General features: G+C 38.3%; 2 protein-coding genes across 2 annotated transcripts; one reads left to right on the top strand and one right to left on the bottom strand.

Moving 5' to 3' along the window:
* Positions 1-254: 254 nt before the first annotated feature.
* On the top strand, positions 255-11,002 carry mier3b (mesoderm induction early response 1, family member 3 b). Its single transcript, XM_084024229.1, is given in 13 exon segments — positions 255-296; positions 573-718; positions 1,160-1,282; positions 1,423-1,546; positions 2,919-2,992; positions 3,104-3,176; positions 3,292-3,440; positions 4,887-4,968; positions 6,696-6,790; positions 6,902-7,029; positions 7,130-7,281; positions 7,948-8,357; positions 8,359-11,002. Coding segments are annotated over 12 exon segments (1,635 nt in total). The 5' UTR covers positions 255-296; positions 573-619; the 3' UTR covers positions 8,485-11,002.
* A 261-nt stretch (positions 11,003-11,263) lies between these two features.
* On the bottom strand, positions 11,264-14,652 carry elac1 (elaC ribonuclease Z 1). Its single transcript, XM_084024228.1, has 6 exons — positions 14,417-14,652; positions 13,360-13,563; positions 13,082-13,140; positions 12,617-12,827; positions 11,772-12,246; positions 11,264-11,645 (listed from the first exon to the last, which is right to left on the bottom strand). The coding sequence occupies exons 1-6, from the start codon at positions 14,571-14,573 to the stop codon at positions 11,627-11,629; spliced, it is 1,125 nt and encodes a 374-aa protein (XP_083880354.1). The 5' UTR covers positions 14,574-14,652; the 3' UTR covers positions 11,264-11,626.
* Between the last annotated feature and the right edge of the window lie 1,849 nt (positions 14,653-16,501).

Below are 16,501 nucleotides of genomic sequence, written 5' to 3'. Positions count from 1 at the left end.
TGTACATCTCGCTCATAATTGTCCTCAAGTGTTTAACGTTAACGTCCATCCGAGGCTAACGTTTTATTAGCCACCTATTACAGGTAACGTTAGCGGTAAATGCAGCTTTTCTGCCAACTAGTTGAGTTATTCTTAAAACAGGCTATTCAAGGGATTTCACCCCTACTCCGCTTGATTGAGTGTTTGAGGTTAAAGCGCTGGCATAATCGTTGAACTTATTTTTCAACTATTGCATTAATTTAATTTATGCTCTGGTTTTATTCTTTTGCAGGCTTCCCTAGGGAGTTCAAGTCCAGGTAAGAAAACCATCTCAATAATTGGAGTAGTGGTGTACACAGTGTATGATGTACCTGACAACATTTTATTTATTATATTAACCCAATTTTGCTTATGTGTATGTCAATACAAAAAGGATATCATATATTTTGTCAGAGAAAAAGGCTTTGAAATGTACTAAATGTAAAGCTTTTCTAAGTGCAATGCCGTAAATGTGATTGTATCTATGTGTGCATGTTCAGTTTTTAGTGTAAAAAAGAATTGTTATACATTTATTTTCTTTCCGTCTCCCTCAGTTGGCTCTTTATCATCAGAGGACCATGACTTTGACCCAACAGCAGAAATGTTAGTTCATGAATATGATGACGAGAGGACTCTTGAGGAGGAAGAGTCTCAGGAGGGAGGGAGGAATTTCAGCTCAGAGATAGCCGATCTTGAAAAGGTAAACTAGTCCCTAAATGTAACTAGTCCCTGAGTGCATGTCTCTATGCGTTGTTACTGGTGGGAAAAGTGTAGTATTTTAACACAATGACCATTGCTAGTGTGTACTTTATGATGTTAAGAGGAAGTTATCTGATTTATATCTGCAGATGTTACATTGAAAAAAGGTCAACTAAGTTCAAGTACATAAACATTCTATGTGATGTGTTAAATTGTCTCATCGTGAGTGAATTAGTGTCATTTTATAAGCTTAGTTAATTTTCTTTAAACTGGAGTTGTCTGTCAAAAAACAACATGCATTGTGTAGATTATAAAATAGAATGCTTAAGGTTTTTTTCAATCTGGATGTTTTAATGTAATTTGAGTAACAAATTACATTAAAATTGAATAATTCACGGTAGTTTACTTAATTTGTAAATTTTCCATCGTGTTTTTCTACCAGGAAGGAAACATGCCTTTGGAGGAGCTTTTGGCCATCTATCGCTATGAGGCTTCAGCAGGCTCCAGTATAGACAGCTCCTCTGGAGACCTGACCGATGAGCTGCCTGACATGACTCTGGATAAGGTAAATAACATCTGCAGTGTAGTGAAATAATTTGGGAAAAACGATTAGAAAGAAATGTTTTTGTTGTCAGTATGTAATTCACATATTCTGTTGATAAATTTTGGTCTGCCCAGTGCACAATGGATATTCTTTCTTTGTAGGAGGAAATAGCTAAAGACCTGCTGTCTGGGGACTATGAGGAGGAGACCCAGTCCTCAGCTGATGATCTGACCCCTTCAGTCACTTCCCATGAGGCTACCGATTTCTTCCCAAGAACACTACGATGTAAGTGGGACTTGCTTAAAACGTACTTCTTGTCTGTAGCTTTGCAAGATTAAAGCATGTCGTGTAATGCAATACAATGCCAGGCAATAATTAAAAAAATAAGCTACTGGATTCAAGACATAAGGGCTGCAGCAATCATTTGAATTGTTGATTAACAATGCATTTCTAGATTCTAAAATGCATTTATTGTTTTTTTTTTCTATTGAATGTCAGACTTTAGTGACAATTCTCTTCACAATTTCCCCAATAGTGACATCATTCAATGGCTTATTTTTATCCGATCAACAATTGAAAACTAAGAGATTCCCCACATGAGAAAAATTAAACGTTTTCACAATTCACAACAGGAGAGCTTATCGCCATTATGCTGGGTATTAAGAATCAGTAGTATAGTCTAGTTACATGTTGTTATTATAGTACCAAAAGTGAAACCAGAGGGCTATTGCACAAAAGCAGAATTTTAGATATTCAGAATAAATGACTAAACTGGGTTCAACAAATCCCAGTGAGAGCAGTCTGGCTTAATCTGTTGCACAAAGGCCAAACCAGGATGAACGGCAGCGACGAAGTCAAGCCAGGTGCAACTTATCCTGGAGAATGCGCGCACACGGCTTCCTAAACTAGACCCCGAGGTCGATCGCTGATTCATTGATGCAGATCTCAAATTCACCATGACAACGACGATGAGTGCAGCGTACTTCTCACAAACTCAGCACGAGTTTCTGATGGAGGCGTAGGAGGAGGTCAAGCTCCTCCGTAAAAAGAAGTCCCGTGGCTTAATGAACCAGACGATGTTGTATTGTTACTGTAGCGCTTTGATCGGGCGCTCAAATACTATATGAAACAACTTTGACTGATCCGGTGACCGGGGGAAACCGCTGCTGAAAAATATGAACAGCTTCATGGAGACAATTATAACTGACAATGACGATCTATAGAATTGAATAAAATAGTATACGCTGATAGAATGTAATATAATGGTTGCAGTGTTTAAAGACAGCATGCTGCTCCACTGGACGGCAATATGTAACGAGCAGTGGAATAACTGTAATGAACATGTTGGTTTCCCAATGAGTGACTGACTGAGATATAGGATAAGATTGATATATCTTGGCTGTTAGCCTGGTCTGGAGCAGACTTGCTCCACAGGATAAATCTCCATGGTAACTTATTCCATAACATATGCAACATGCTTTCATGCAAACGTATCACGGATAACTTCAGCCGGGATGACTGGGAAATCCCGGCTTAATCCCATATCTAGGTTTTGTGCAATAGTTTGGTAAGTAAAGGATCAGACGTTGGCACACAGGAGGTGCCATTGCAATTCAGTACATGTCAAGGTATTTATGTTGTTTATCATTTTTTCCAGCCAACGCTATCTCTGATGGTGATAAAGAGTCAGAGTGTGATGAAGATGGTCCAAGCCCAGAGGACTCCAGAAAGGTAAAGGGCACATTTTGAAATGCATTTAGAGAGGGATAAAGAAATGTTTTAAGTTGAATCAACACTGTTTTGCTTAACATACTCTGTATTGTTTTTTGATTTTTATTGTAGGAAATAATGGTGGGAACACAGTACCAAGCAGAGGTTCCTACTGGCCTCTGTCACTACAAGGATGGGGAGAAAGGTGACTACTGCCTTTTTGTTTCAACGCGTGTGCCTGGCATGTTCTTTAATGTGATGTTTCTGTCCATAAAATAAAGACATGACTAATCTTACTATGATCAAATTTTTTTATGCAGTTTATGAGGATGAAGATGAGTTATTATGGAGCCCAGGTAAATTGCCGGAAAACAAGGTTAGGACTTTCCTGTCTGACGTATTGTCACGGACAACAGATGAAAAGACGGGATGTGACAAACCATGGATGCATGTTCGAGACGATGAGCAGGTTAGTAATTTATTTTTTATACCAGTAAACTCAATAACACAATGATGAGCTTGGCAGAAATGTATGTGAGCTTATGCAGTGTATATCATTTTCTGTTGACTTTCATTCACCATGTGGTGGGTGTGTCACAATTCTCCAAATTCACAATTTGACTCTTGATCTTAGGGTTTTCAATTTAAATATATTTTGGCATTAATGGCTCATAAAGAGCAGTAGATCATTGGTTTATGCAACAAATCACAATGGCCGCTGTCAATGGAAAAGGGTTGCATTCAAACTTCACATTTTGCAGTCACACTGACATAAATCTATGTTCTTGTCAAAGTAGTCCATAAAGGCATGTGTTATTTTTTGCCAGAATACAGCCGATTTAATTACTAGCGTGTCGGAAGCATTGATAAACATCCAGAGAATCACATCGATGGCTACGAGAGAAGACAGGCTGCCAACTTGGCTGAGACTGCGTTCTGTTCTCATAGTACTTTGATACAACCACCCGATGGCGACAGACAATATCACAACATGTGTGATATTGTAATCCACTGATTCGGAGGGTTGTAATGATATGTTTCACCCCTGTGGGCCTTTGCATTCTCCAATAATCTGTTTTATTGCATAAGGGGCATTGGTTATATATTTACATTGAGCTATATTAAAATACATGTAAACATTAGACATGGTCAAAACATGGAGACCACCTGAGTATGTGTGTGGTCTTTTATAAATTGTGTTGTGTTATTGCACATCATTATCAATAGATCTTGGTTAGAAGGGTGATATTGCCATTGGAATTTAGATTATATACAAGCATCTCCATTTACTCCGGAATGGTATAAACATTTTTAGGATACAATGGATTCATAATCCTTAGCTTCTTACCTTTCAAAGAAAGCCTTATGGTTGAGGAGCTATCACTGTTCAATACAAAATGAATTTGCTAATGATCCTAGCAATGCTGCCCCACCATTTCGTCGTGTTGCGTTGGTGTAGCATTGCCTAAAAACTGTAGATTTTCTGTCAACAATGCATCCATTATTTGCATAACTCACAGGGAAGGTAAAAGTCAGGATGTTCCGTTGTTCCTCAGCACCTCAGACTCCAACAGTGGCCCTGGTGCCTCGAAAAGTAGCTGCAAGCTACTGGTAAGCTGTACATTGTCATCTTTAAAGTGTGTGTGGGTTTTTTTTTAATGATTCCGGACACATGCGACAAGGTGACAGTGGAGAGAAAAGGAAATATTGGGGGGAATCGTCGTTCCTGCTTTTCATTCAAAGGTCTAAATCAAAAGCTCATTTCAATCGATTTTTGAATAATTTTTTTAATTGTGACACCCCTACCATATACTGTAGCAGTTATTATTGAGTTCTTTGTATTATTTCTTTCTAAGGTACATGGGATTTATTTCGGCAATATTCTAACCATGACCACTTCACTCTTTCCACATAGGCTTTGTATGAGATTGTCAAGTGTAACTACAACATCCGCGAAGCACTGGAGAGACACTGCAGCCATGTAAAGTCCTCGAAGGGTAAGCACAGGAAATAGTTTCCTACTGCATGCATGTAGAACCTGTCACTTCTCATATGAGGCAAATGTCGTTGGTACATTGATGTGAATACATTTTATGGGCTCTCTTTATTGTCAAAGCTTCAAGCAGTCTACAGATGCAAAAGCAGAACAGGATTTAAAAGAATATGTAATTGGCATACAGCCAAGGTGGAACTAATTTAATCATCTTAACTAACATTTTGGTATTTTTAATCTCATAGCATAAGAGATGCTTATCGGTATTATAGCCTATTGTGATCAGTAGCCTTTTGGGAAAGTGTTTGTTCTGGTTTGCCCAGTTAAATACAAGAAATGCCCTTTATTTTTGTAATGTAGTGTGCAAGAATTAAATAAAACTATAAAATATAGTTAGATAGTTAAAATGAGTACACATTTTGTTGAATAAATACAGAACTGGGTCTCCATCAGTAATAGCATACTTTTTTATTTTATGTATACTATTAATGTGAGACAATACAATAAACCACCGAGTGATACAAGACATACTTGAGGACACAAGACATAAACAGACAGTCACATATGATCGATTTTTTTTAATTAAAATGATTTTCTACATTTCCCTCAGTGAACTTTTACCCCCGCCGCATCACTAAATTCACGCAGGCGCGCTCACTAAATTCATGCAGGCGAGCTCGGTCTAAAAATAACTCGAAAACAATCATGGCGTCGGACAGTGATGGTGACGTTAGCCGAAACGGTTCAAATACATTTTTCATTTTTAATAACATTAACCCCCGGATCGAATCGAAATCGGATCGAATCGGAAATCAGATCAAAATCGTATCGAATCGGATGGAATCTGAGAAAATCGGAAAAAATCGATTCTGAAACTTAAAAATCGGAATTGAAACGATTCTTGAAATTTGAATCGAAACCCAGCTCTAATCTCTAAACATTTTGGTATTTTTAATCTCATAGCATAAGAGATGCTTATCGGTATTATAGCCTATTGTGATCTGTAGCCTTTTGGGAAAGTGTTTGTTCTGGCTTTGCCCAGTTAAATACAAGAAATGTCCTTTATTTTTGTAATGTAGTGTGTAGTCACATGTTAAAATGAATGGGGCAAGAATTAAATTATGATTTTCTATGCCTTTCTAAAGTTGAGGAAGATTATAAATTCAGATATTTGTTATTCTAAGATATAGTTACATAGTTAAAATAAGTACACATTGTGTTGAATAAATACAGAACTGGGTCTCCATCAGTAGTAGCATACTTTTTTTTTTATGTATACTATTACATACATTGGTGGCTTTGCCAGGGATAAGTTAATGCATCCCTTATTATGTATTTGAGTTGGTTGTTCGTCCACACGTATTTCTTTTCGATCTTCTCTCTTCAACGTGATATCTCAGGAAGGGAATTTCTTTAAATTTGACATCCACCTTGACTCAAAGAGGAACTAGATTTTAGTGGTCAAAGGTCAAGAACATGGTGACCACACAACCTGCCTATTCCCGTGACCAGAATATGTTAGGAAAGCCTTAAGGGAATTTCTTCAAGGATTTTGATAACTTGATCATTTACATCCAGTTTTTATGTGTTAATCTGTGTATTCATTTGTGTGGGAGTGATATAAGTTTGAATCCTTTGTCTAGAGTTTTCTAGGCCAGTTCCTCCCATTTACATATAGTTTACGTAACTGTGCACCAAAAATGTATTAATATGTTTTTGTTTCCGTTTCAGAAAAATCACCTCCGTGGTCAGAAGAGGAATGCAAGAACTTTGAGCATGCACTACAAATGTATGACAAGAATTTTCACCTCATACAGAAACATAAAGTGAGTCTTATTTAATGATCTTACAAGAATCCCCTTTTTATACATCATGAAAAGCTACACATATATATACGTGAACGTTTTTTTTTAATAACTCCCATACCACCCCCGCAGGTCACAACGCGAACAGTAGCTGAATGTGTGGCCTTTTACTACATGTGGAAAAAGTCAGAGCGCTTTGACTTCTTCGTGCAGCAGAATCGGTTTGGAAAGAAAAAGTACAGCAGCTATCCCGGTGTAACGTAAGTAGCCTGTCGTTGATGTTTTTGGCTACGTTTAACACAGTATGCTCTGGAAAACATAATCTGAATGAACAATTTCAACATGATGCTTTGTATTCAGGGACCTAATGGACAGGCTGGTGGATGAAGCAGAGGGACTGGCAGTGGACAGCTCCTCTGTGTGTTCAGGAGCAGGTGGAGGAGGAAGGATGGAGACCACCACAGACCAACAGCTCAGCCTGCTCAACTCCATCACTGCCAGCGACCTCACAGGTCTGTCATGGGGCTTAGTTCTGCACACTACACTGCCATTTTTAAGGATGATATGTTTATTACTTTGTTTTATGGCATACTATATTATTGACTTTATAAAGACAGAAAATATGTCACCCATGCTATGTCTTTTTTATGACATTTGTATGGAACACTATACTATGACTGTTTTATGATGAGCAACACGGCTGATGCCGGTACGGAGGCATTATGGTTTTGATCCGTCTCATTCTCAATATCTCAGGAACACATTTTTTATGACTTTTTATGACATGCTAATCTTAAACCTTTTTGTAATTATTTTGATAATGTACTAAGTTTTCATGACTTGCAATAATTAATTTTACGATTACATTTTACTCTTATTTTACACACATTTTTATGGCATACTATACTGACTTTATTTTAAATGACACACTATACAATGATATTTTCTAATATCCTATACCAGGGATTCTCAAAAATTGACTGATGACTGATAATTTAAGAGCTGACCAGTTAAAGTGGACACATACACTGAAATATCTATTCCATCTAAGTTCCACATTTAATGACCAACTGAAGCGTTTTTTATGATTACATAATTTTTTTCCTCGTTTGTTTTTTATCTCCTCCAATCAATTTACTTGACCTGAGTCTTAATCCTTCTGTCCTGTCTTTTTGCAGCTTTGAGTAACACTGTAGCCACAGTGTGCAACCCTGCAGAGGTTGGTTGTATGGACACCTACAGCTTTCCACAACTGGAAACTCTACATCGTGGGTCCCTGAACCATGACGAATCCCTTGGGTTCCCTTCTAATGGGGCCGACCCGGACTGCCTCAACATGCTTGACGCCGGCTTCTACCACTCTGATCTGGGGCAACTAGGAGGAGTGTGTGTCAGCAAGGACTGCGAGCGGCCATCAAAGAGACTCAAGATGGCCCTGCCTGACTCCTTTATCAATGACGTGTCTGTCGGTAACCTTGGAGTGGACTTCGAAGCGCGACGGACAACAACGCACCACCACCGAATCACCGGCGCCAAAATGGCAGTGTCTGTCACAGACTTCGGGAGTTTGGCTGGCAGCGGCGAGCCAAACGGGTTTCTGGGAGCACATGCGCGGCACCACACACAGCACACTGCGGCACTTCAGTCAGAGTGATCGTCCTCGTCTTCATCCCTTCTTCTTCCCTTTTGAAACCCCTTATCCCGCTTGTACATAAGACTGACCTCACTGGAGAATCCAATTTGTTTAAAAAATTATATATGTATATATATTACTTTTTTGTTTTCATTTTTTTGTGTAATATGACATCAGTGATGTCTATCATATAGAACTAAAATCTTGATTTCTCTCAAGAGTTTATAGCCATTTATTTTATTCTCGTTTTGCAGTCTTGAGCTGTGTAACGTCCATGTACAGTGGGGCCCAGAGGCTGCAGTAGGAGAGTTGTATATCTTCCTTCCTCACATCTTCAGAGCTACAGTATGTTATCCTGCCATTCTTTTCAGCTGCCAAAACTGGCTCAGTTTTCTGTCTCTAGTGTCAGTATTTAGTTGCTTGTCTCTGTTGTTTGAAGTGGTACTTTTTAAAATTAGTGTTTGGTTTACAGGTACTTTTAGTAACCAGGCTGGTGCAAATGGTTGTATTTGTCCCTAAAATAACCTGGCTAGATATTGTATGAAGAGCAACACTAGCATGGAGATTAGTTTGGAGAACAGGAAGAGGAAGCTTCAATGGCCTTCCGGTTTTTTGTTGATGTTTTTTTTTCTCCTGTGGAAGCTTGCCTACAGTTGGTCTGCTTGTTTACTTTTAAAACGGTGGCCAAACTGGAAAATGTGAATTTCTTTTGCAACACTTAATTTTTCATTTTTTTTCAATTTAGTCAAACCGAAAGTACAGTCCCTTTATTCTAGTTTTTTGGAACATTTTTAAACAGCTGTGCGGAGTAAATAATGGGCGTCGGCTTGTTTTACAGTTGAATATCGTTTTTTTTTTTTAATTTAATTTTTTTTATCCTGCTTCTCTCTAGAGACTAGAAGCTTGTCAGTCAAACAAACCACCACAGCAATATTGCAATGCAAAGATATTGATTAAAGAAATAGTCATTTAAACATAGACATCACCAGGCACTGTAAAGTGTGTATTTATTACATATAATTTAACCTTTTGTGAGATTTAGTTTAATTCCTTCAATCATGCCAAGCTGTAGTTAAGTTCATTTGTCCTTTTAGTAGTAAAAATAATGAATAGAATATGCTCTTAAATCAAGTAATATCATTTTCAGGCCACTAAGCAAGTTTGGGTCAACCTGCTAGCAGTATTATCTCTTTATTTAAAGCCACTCAGATTTTGTATTCAACCTCTGCCTAATCTGTACTGACTAGAGAATGCCTTGTATAATCTAGTTGACAGTTTCTTGGAGTCTAGTAGCAGAAATGGAGCTGTTGTCTCTCGACTGAAGTCCATAATTGTGAATTGTAAAATGTTTTGCGGGTTAACGTCAGTTGATTGGATGCAGTAGTAGTGTTTACTTAATTTATCTATGCATTGTGCTATGAATAATTGGTTTGTTTCAGGGGTACATCATGTTCATCATGTCCATAGATCTAGTAATTCACCGTGTGTACAGACCGGATTCATGCTTATAAACCATTATTAAGTTTGATCAAGTAATTAATTTTCCAAGCCCAGCATCAGAGAAGATATTGACTTCTGTGTTTCATGTAAATAATTAGCAAATAGCCTTTAAAAAGTCTATTAACTGACCTCTTACACTTGTGAATCTATGTTGATACAAAGGTTTTAATTTGATTCCTTGTCAAAAGGCAATAATTTGTATATATGTACAGATATTTTGGGTTTTGCATTTTACCAGTTGACTTGGTGTTTGAATTTTGTTTCTCTCTTTGGAAAGTCATGATCCCCAGGACACAGCTGAAACCACGCATGCCAGTTGTGTCTGTTTCTCCAGTGTACCACTGAAAACGGCTTTACCTGAAGACGTATTGATATTACTCAGTGTTGCAATTTTGCCTTCAAAACTTGCAGCCATGTGTAAAAGACGCTCACTTTTCTTTCTTCATTTTTTTTTTTTTTTTTTTTTAAACATATTGTCATTTATATTTGTCTTGATGGTAAAGGGATGGCTGCTGCTCTATGTGGAGAGCTGGTTTATCTTTTAATGCAGTGTGCATAATGCAGTAGGTCCTCCAAGCTCTTCTAGCTTTAGCAGTGCAGTGATATTTATTTCACCTGTGGTTTGTACAAAGACTCAGAAAAACTGTCAGAATGTAAAGGCCATTAAGTAGTAGAAGTAGGTTTTTCACCACCCTGTGAACTCTCGAAAATGTGATATTTTATTGATATCTCTGGTATGAGACTTGTGTGTGCAAAAAAAGCACTAAACACATTTATTTTATATTTTGTATTGTGTTTTGAAGTTTAAAAAGGAAAAACAATTATCGCAGTTGTGGTTTTGAAAAAGAAAACTTGACTTCTTTGACAAAAACAAAACACCTTTGTGAATAAAAACATACAAAACATAAAAATGTATATCCAGAAATATAGACAATCAAAAACTTCACCATGAGAAATGTTCAAGAAGCTATCTTTATTGTTTATAAGAATTGTACATAAACATTGAGTTGTTTTTTTCCTTTGTTAAACATTATTTTGTATTTTCTGTTGTACTTTAATACCTTGTGTACAGATCCAGAAATAAAGCTCTGGAAAACGTTCTCGGATGACTGATCTTTCTTAATCATTACCGACGAAAACGAAGAAATGGAAATAGTACATAAAAAGTAATAATATAGTATGTTGAAAAAAAAGTAATATTAGGATATGTCCAAAAGTGATCGTATAGTATCTGGAAAAAAGTCATAGTATGCCCTTTTTTGTGACTTTTTTTACATATTATACTCACTTTTTTTCGACATACTATACATCATACTATATGACTTTTCTCATTACTTCTTGTGAGTTTTTTTTTCAACTTGAACCTAACCCTGAACCGGTTCACGGAGTATGTTACCCGGGTAACTGACTCAGATTTATGCTGAACTGGCTTTGTGAAACCAAAAAACCAGAGCTTCCCTCATCTCAGGTTAACTAACTCAAGGTTTTCACTAAACCTGCTTTCTGAAACGGGCCCCTGGTCTTCAAAAACAAAACTCAAAACAAAATATATGTGAATTAAAAACCTATAAAATAATCAAAGAAATGCCACTATTGAAATGTTCAAGAAGCTATCTTTATTGTCGATAAGAATAGTACATAAACGTTGGGTTGTCTTCTGTTCAACATGGTTATGTATCTCCTGTTGTACTTAAATATCTTGTGTACAGATCCAGAAATAAAGCTCAGGACAAAGTTTCAGCACTGTGGAAGAGAAAACATGCACATTTTAAAAACCCTAAAACAGCCGGACAACACTTAAAGATGAATTTGATGCGCAGCATTTTGAAAAAGTTCTTGTTTGTTTTCATGTGATTAGTAGTTGATTACTTTGGTCTTCTGAGAGGGATGGGCAGAGTAAGAAAGTCCTCAGCCAGAGTCACCTCCACACCACTGTCCTGTAGAGCATCTTCCGCCTGTTTCTTGAGCTCCGAGACGTCGTCCTCGTCCCCTTCCTTTTGCAGCGAGCAGGGTTTGTACCTCTGGCTGAAGTGGTACAGCACCAGCCTCCGCACGCAGCAAGCCCGAGCTGTCGCCGCCGCCATTCCAGGTGTACTGTGTCCGTGATCAACCGCTTTCTCTCGATGCTCATCCCCGAGCGTGGCCTCATGAACCAGAACATCCGCCTCGCTGCACAACCTCAGCGTTGCTTCCCCGAGCACTGAGCTGCAGTCTCCAAAGATGCAGACTTTCCTACCGGGGATGGCTTCTTCCAGCACCTCGCTAGGCAGAAGGACGCGCCCGCTCTCCAGAGTTATAGGCTCGCCAGCTTTCAGCCGGCCATACAGTGGCCCTGGTTTCAGGCCTCGGGGACACAAAATTACACCATTCACAAATATCCACAAGTTAGAGAACATTTACTTTTCTGAAATGGCTTATTGCACCGCAAGTGTTGAGTAAAGGAATGGGTGAATTGTGTGTATCGGACCTATATCGCCACAACTTGCGTCATCTTTGTGCTCGACATGCAACTTGTCTGTCCTACTTCTTTGGTCTTTGATGGAATCATACAGTACGTGGCGCACTTAGCTAAATTATTTCTTTAACCCTTTTTGCCCTGCACATCCAAGCTCACATCATATCCTTTATCTTAATTAAATGTGCTTTTGTTCTTAACGTGTCCAATTAGAAACACTTATCTCTAGATCATGGAGAAACATACAAGGTGCATTTACCGAGTTCCTTCAGGAGTTCAGTCTTCAGTCTTCCGGGTCGATCGTGCTCCCGAATGCAAAAACCGAAGGAGGGGATGCGGTGAAACAACCTGAAGGCCTTGACCACGAACTTCTTGTCTTCGAAGAGGGAATAACAGTCACCAGACACATCCAGGGGGATCGTCCTGCCCGGCTGCTCTTGCGGGTGAAGAGGGCCGCACGCCGTAGTCATCTGAAGAGACATCAACACAAGTGGGTTAAAAAAGAATCCACAGGATTTTTTTGGTTGATCAAAACTATAGACCAGTCAAATAAAAGCTACTTTTTTTTCATAGGGGAGCAATAAAGCCTGGCCGCTTTTATATCATAGAAAAAATAAAATGAAGAGACTAATATTGGCATTATATATCAATATAAGTGTGGTGCATTGGGCTGTGCACCATATAGAGTGCTCTGGTGTGATTTACACCAAAATCAGTCACATACCTCCAGGCTGAGCTGTCCCTCTTCTGGACTCTGGTCAGCTGTGGGCTCCAACTCATGCACTATAGAAACATAAATAATGTAGATGACATGAGAGCAGAGTACATGAGAATTAAGTACAATAAAAACATTATTAAAGTAAATTAGACTAGAAGTGGTCAATTCATTTGCTATGTAAATTATAGCTAATAAATAAGGCTAAACATGTGTTGTAGCTGTGGATTGCTATTGACGAGTAAAAACCTTATCATTTACAACATTAGAGTACATTTTGCACCTGCCTGCATAAGGGAAGAGCAGCTGTGAGCTTGTGAGGCCAAGTGTCACCCTTAGAAAGTGCCGGAGGCCCCGGGGCCCGTAGATGTCCAGACAGATCGGGTTCTGCTGTTCAGGGTTGGTGTTGAGGCTCACTGTGCAAAGTAGACCAGGCAGACCAAACAGGTGATCTCCATGCAAGTGGGAGATGAAAACCTTGGTGATGCGACCTGGGTAGAAAACAAGAAAAAAGCTTTACATTTTATACATTGGTATAATCCTAATACTCTGGGGGAGGGCAGGGTTTGTCTGAAGCTGTAACACTGGATTAAATACAATGAATAAAACAATCTAAATGGTCTTGTAGTTCACATCTGCCATTCCAAAATCGTCAAGGCTGAGAAAAGGGCTTTTACATTAATCAGAGGCTGAGATCCCAAACCGTCAAGAGCCCGTCATAGCAATAGCAAATACATTTTCACATCTGAGAAGTAACGGCAAATAACTATGTATGTACAAGTACTCAACCGACTATGTTTGTACCCCTGTTCATGTGTTTGAAAATGTCTTAAGAACATCATGAAATCATCCTAAAATTAGTGAAATTTGATGAAGTCAAATATTGTATTCTCTCTTTTGAAAAGGGATAATTCATGTTACAGACAAGATTCACCTGGATGGTGGGGACATTAAGGCAGAGATATTCAACAGGGCGTCCCCAAAATGATTTCATCCCAAACTTTTTTTCTTCCAAAATGTAAAATGTATGTAATGTATTTTTAAAGTAAAACAATCAAATAATCTTAAATAAGATTATCATGAATCATAAGGTATCCCTGCATAAATAAAGGATACAAAAATATATGTAAAACATATTTTTGTATCCTGTATTTATTTTTTTTAAATCAGGCTCTTTTTTTCACTTCTCTACCATGAAAGCGAGCTACACAGCTTTTTAAAGTCACTCGTGACAATATTTAGGAAATGGTATCCTACTTGGTACATTCAAATACGTTTATTCAAGAACGTGTTTTAGTTACACAGCCAGTTTTAAAAGGCGGGCGGGGAGCTGAGGTGACTCGCCGGCTCTCAGTTGGCTCTTCATCAGTTGGGTCTGGGTTCCCTCCCCGCAGTCAAACAGCCAACAGTCTCCTTGGGTCCGCAGAACCAGCGCCGAGGCGCCGCGGTGAGGAGACGGGTAGGCCGAGCCGGTCCCGAGGAACGTCACATCCATCGCCATCACGCCCCAAAGTTACAGGACGACGGCTGGAAACGGTTCACAACTCGAAGTGGAGGACCGCGACGTGTTCATCACTCCATTGGTGCTCATTGTAAACAGTCACTCAGTGATGACGTCATACGAGCGACGGTGCGGCGTTCAATGTCAGTCAGTTTTTTCGTAAATCTATATTGTACGACAATATATAAAACAGTGTACTTGTTTGCTTCGATTTAAAGTGTATAGCTCACGTTCACGCGCATCTCGGTTGCATCAGACATGTCAAATCCTTCTGAAACTCATCTGCTTGTCTTGTTTTCTCCCTTATGGCTGGGGTATCGACTTTAGCAGGGAACAAGGACAGTGGCGGCGCCAGGGAGGTGCTTGGTTGGGCATGTCGGAAAAAAAAGTGAAAAATCGACAAAATTCATAAAATGTTGTAAAAATGATGTAAAAATCGACAAAATTCATAAAATGTTCATATTGTTAAAAAAAAGGTCATGCTATAGCATGTCGAAAATTCACGAAAAAGTCAGTCAGAATATATTCATAAAAAAATATTTAAAATTGTTAAAGAGTCATAAAAATCGCTCATATCGCTTGATGCACCAAGTTTCAGTGTAGTGAGTCCAAAACAGCCATAAAAAGCCATGATCAATTTTTTTCAGGAAAAAAAAAAGTCATACTATAGCATGTCGAAAAAAAAGTGAAAAATCGACAAAATTCATAAAATGTTGTAAAAATGATGTAAAAGTCCTAACATATGCTTCTATATCGCGTGTCAATCAAAATCTGAGTGTAGTGAGTGCAAAATAGTTATAAAAAGGCTTAGTCATATCCCCCCCCCCCCAAAAAAAAAAGTCATACTAAAGCACGTCGAAAATTCACGAAAAAGTCAGTCAGGATATATTCATAAAAAAATATTTAAAAGTGTTAAAAAGGCATAAAAATCGCTCATCTCGCTTGACGCGCCTAGTCTCAGTGTAGTGAGTCCAAAACAGCCATAAAAAGCCATGATCAACTTTTTCAGGAAAAAAAAAAAGTCATACTATAGCATGTCGAAAAAAAAGTGAAAAATCGACAAAATTCATAAAATGTTGTAAAAATGATGTAAAAGTCCTAACATATGCTTCTATATCGCGTGTCAATCAAAATCTGAGTGTAGTGAGTCCAAAACAGTCATAAAAAGGCTTATTCGTAGCAGGCAGGCAGGTGGTTGAGTGGTTAGAATGCATGCCATTTACCCATGTCTGCATATATGCAGCAGCCTCAGGTTCGAATCCCTGCTGGAGATCCTGTGATACATGTCACATCCCCCTCTCTCTCCCATGTTTCCTCTCTATCCACTGCTAAATACAAAGGTGTCTATGCAAGAAAATAATCTTTAAAAAAAAAGCCTTGATCATATTGTTAAAAAAAGGTCATGCTATAGCATGTCGAAAATTCACGAAAAAGTCAGTCAGAATATATTCATAAAAAAATATTTAAAATTGTTAAAGAGTCATAAAAATCGCTCATATCGCTTGATGCACCAAGTCTCAGTGTAGTGAGTCCAAAACAGCCATAAAAAGCCATGATCAATTTTTTCAGGAAAAAAAAAAGTCATACTATAGCATGTCGAAAAAAAAGTGAAAAATCGACAAAATTCATAAAATGTTGTAAAAATGATGTAAAAGTCCTAACATATGCTTCTATATCGCGTGTCAATCAAAATCTGAGTGTAGTGAGTGCAAAATAGTTATAAAAAGGCTTAGTCATATCCCCCCCCCCCCCCCCCAAAAAAAAAAGTCATACTAAAGCACGTCGAAAATTCACGAAAAAGTCAGTCAGGATATATTCATAAAAAAATATTTAAAAGTGTTAAAAAGGCATAAAAATCGCTCATCTCGCTTGACGCGCCTAGTCTCAGTGTAGTGAGTCCAAAACAGCCATAAAAAGCCATGGTCAAC

The sequence above is a fragment of the Eutrigla gurnardus genome (assembly GCF_963514095.1).
Source record: "Eutrigla gurnardus genome assembly, chromosome: 13".
NCBI classification, from domain to species: domain Eukaryota; kingdom Metazoa; phylum Chordata; class Actinopteri; order Perciformes; family Triglidae; genus Eutrigla; species Eutrigla gurnardus.
The sequence above is the reverse complement of the archived record's forward strand: the minus strand, read 5'-3'. Positions and strand labels throughout refer to the sequence as shown.

Bases quoted from the DNA above. Each gene is read 5' to 3' on its own strand.
- elac1 (XM_084024228.1), bottom strand. From the start codon at position 14,573: ATGGCGATGGATGTGACGTTCCTCGGGACCGGCTCGGCCTACCCGTCT. The intron at 13,564-14,416 runs GCGAGTCACCTC...TTTTCTACCCAG, and splicing joins GAAGAGCCAACTGAGAGCCG to GTCGCATCACCAAGGTTTTC. The intron at 13,141-13,359 runs GCAGGTGCAAAA...ATGTTTCTATAG, and splicing joins GCTGCTCTTCCCTTATGCAG to TGCATGAGTTGGAGCCCACA.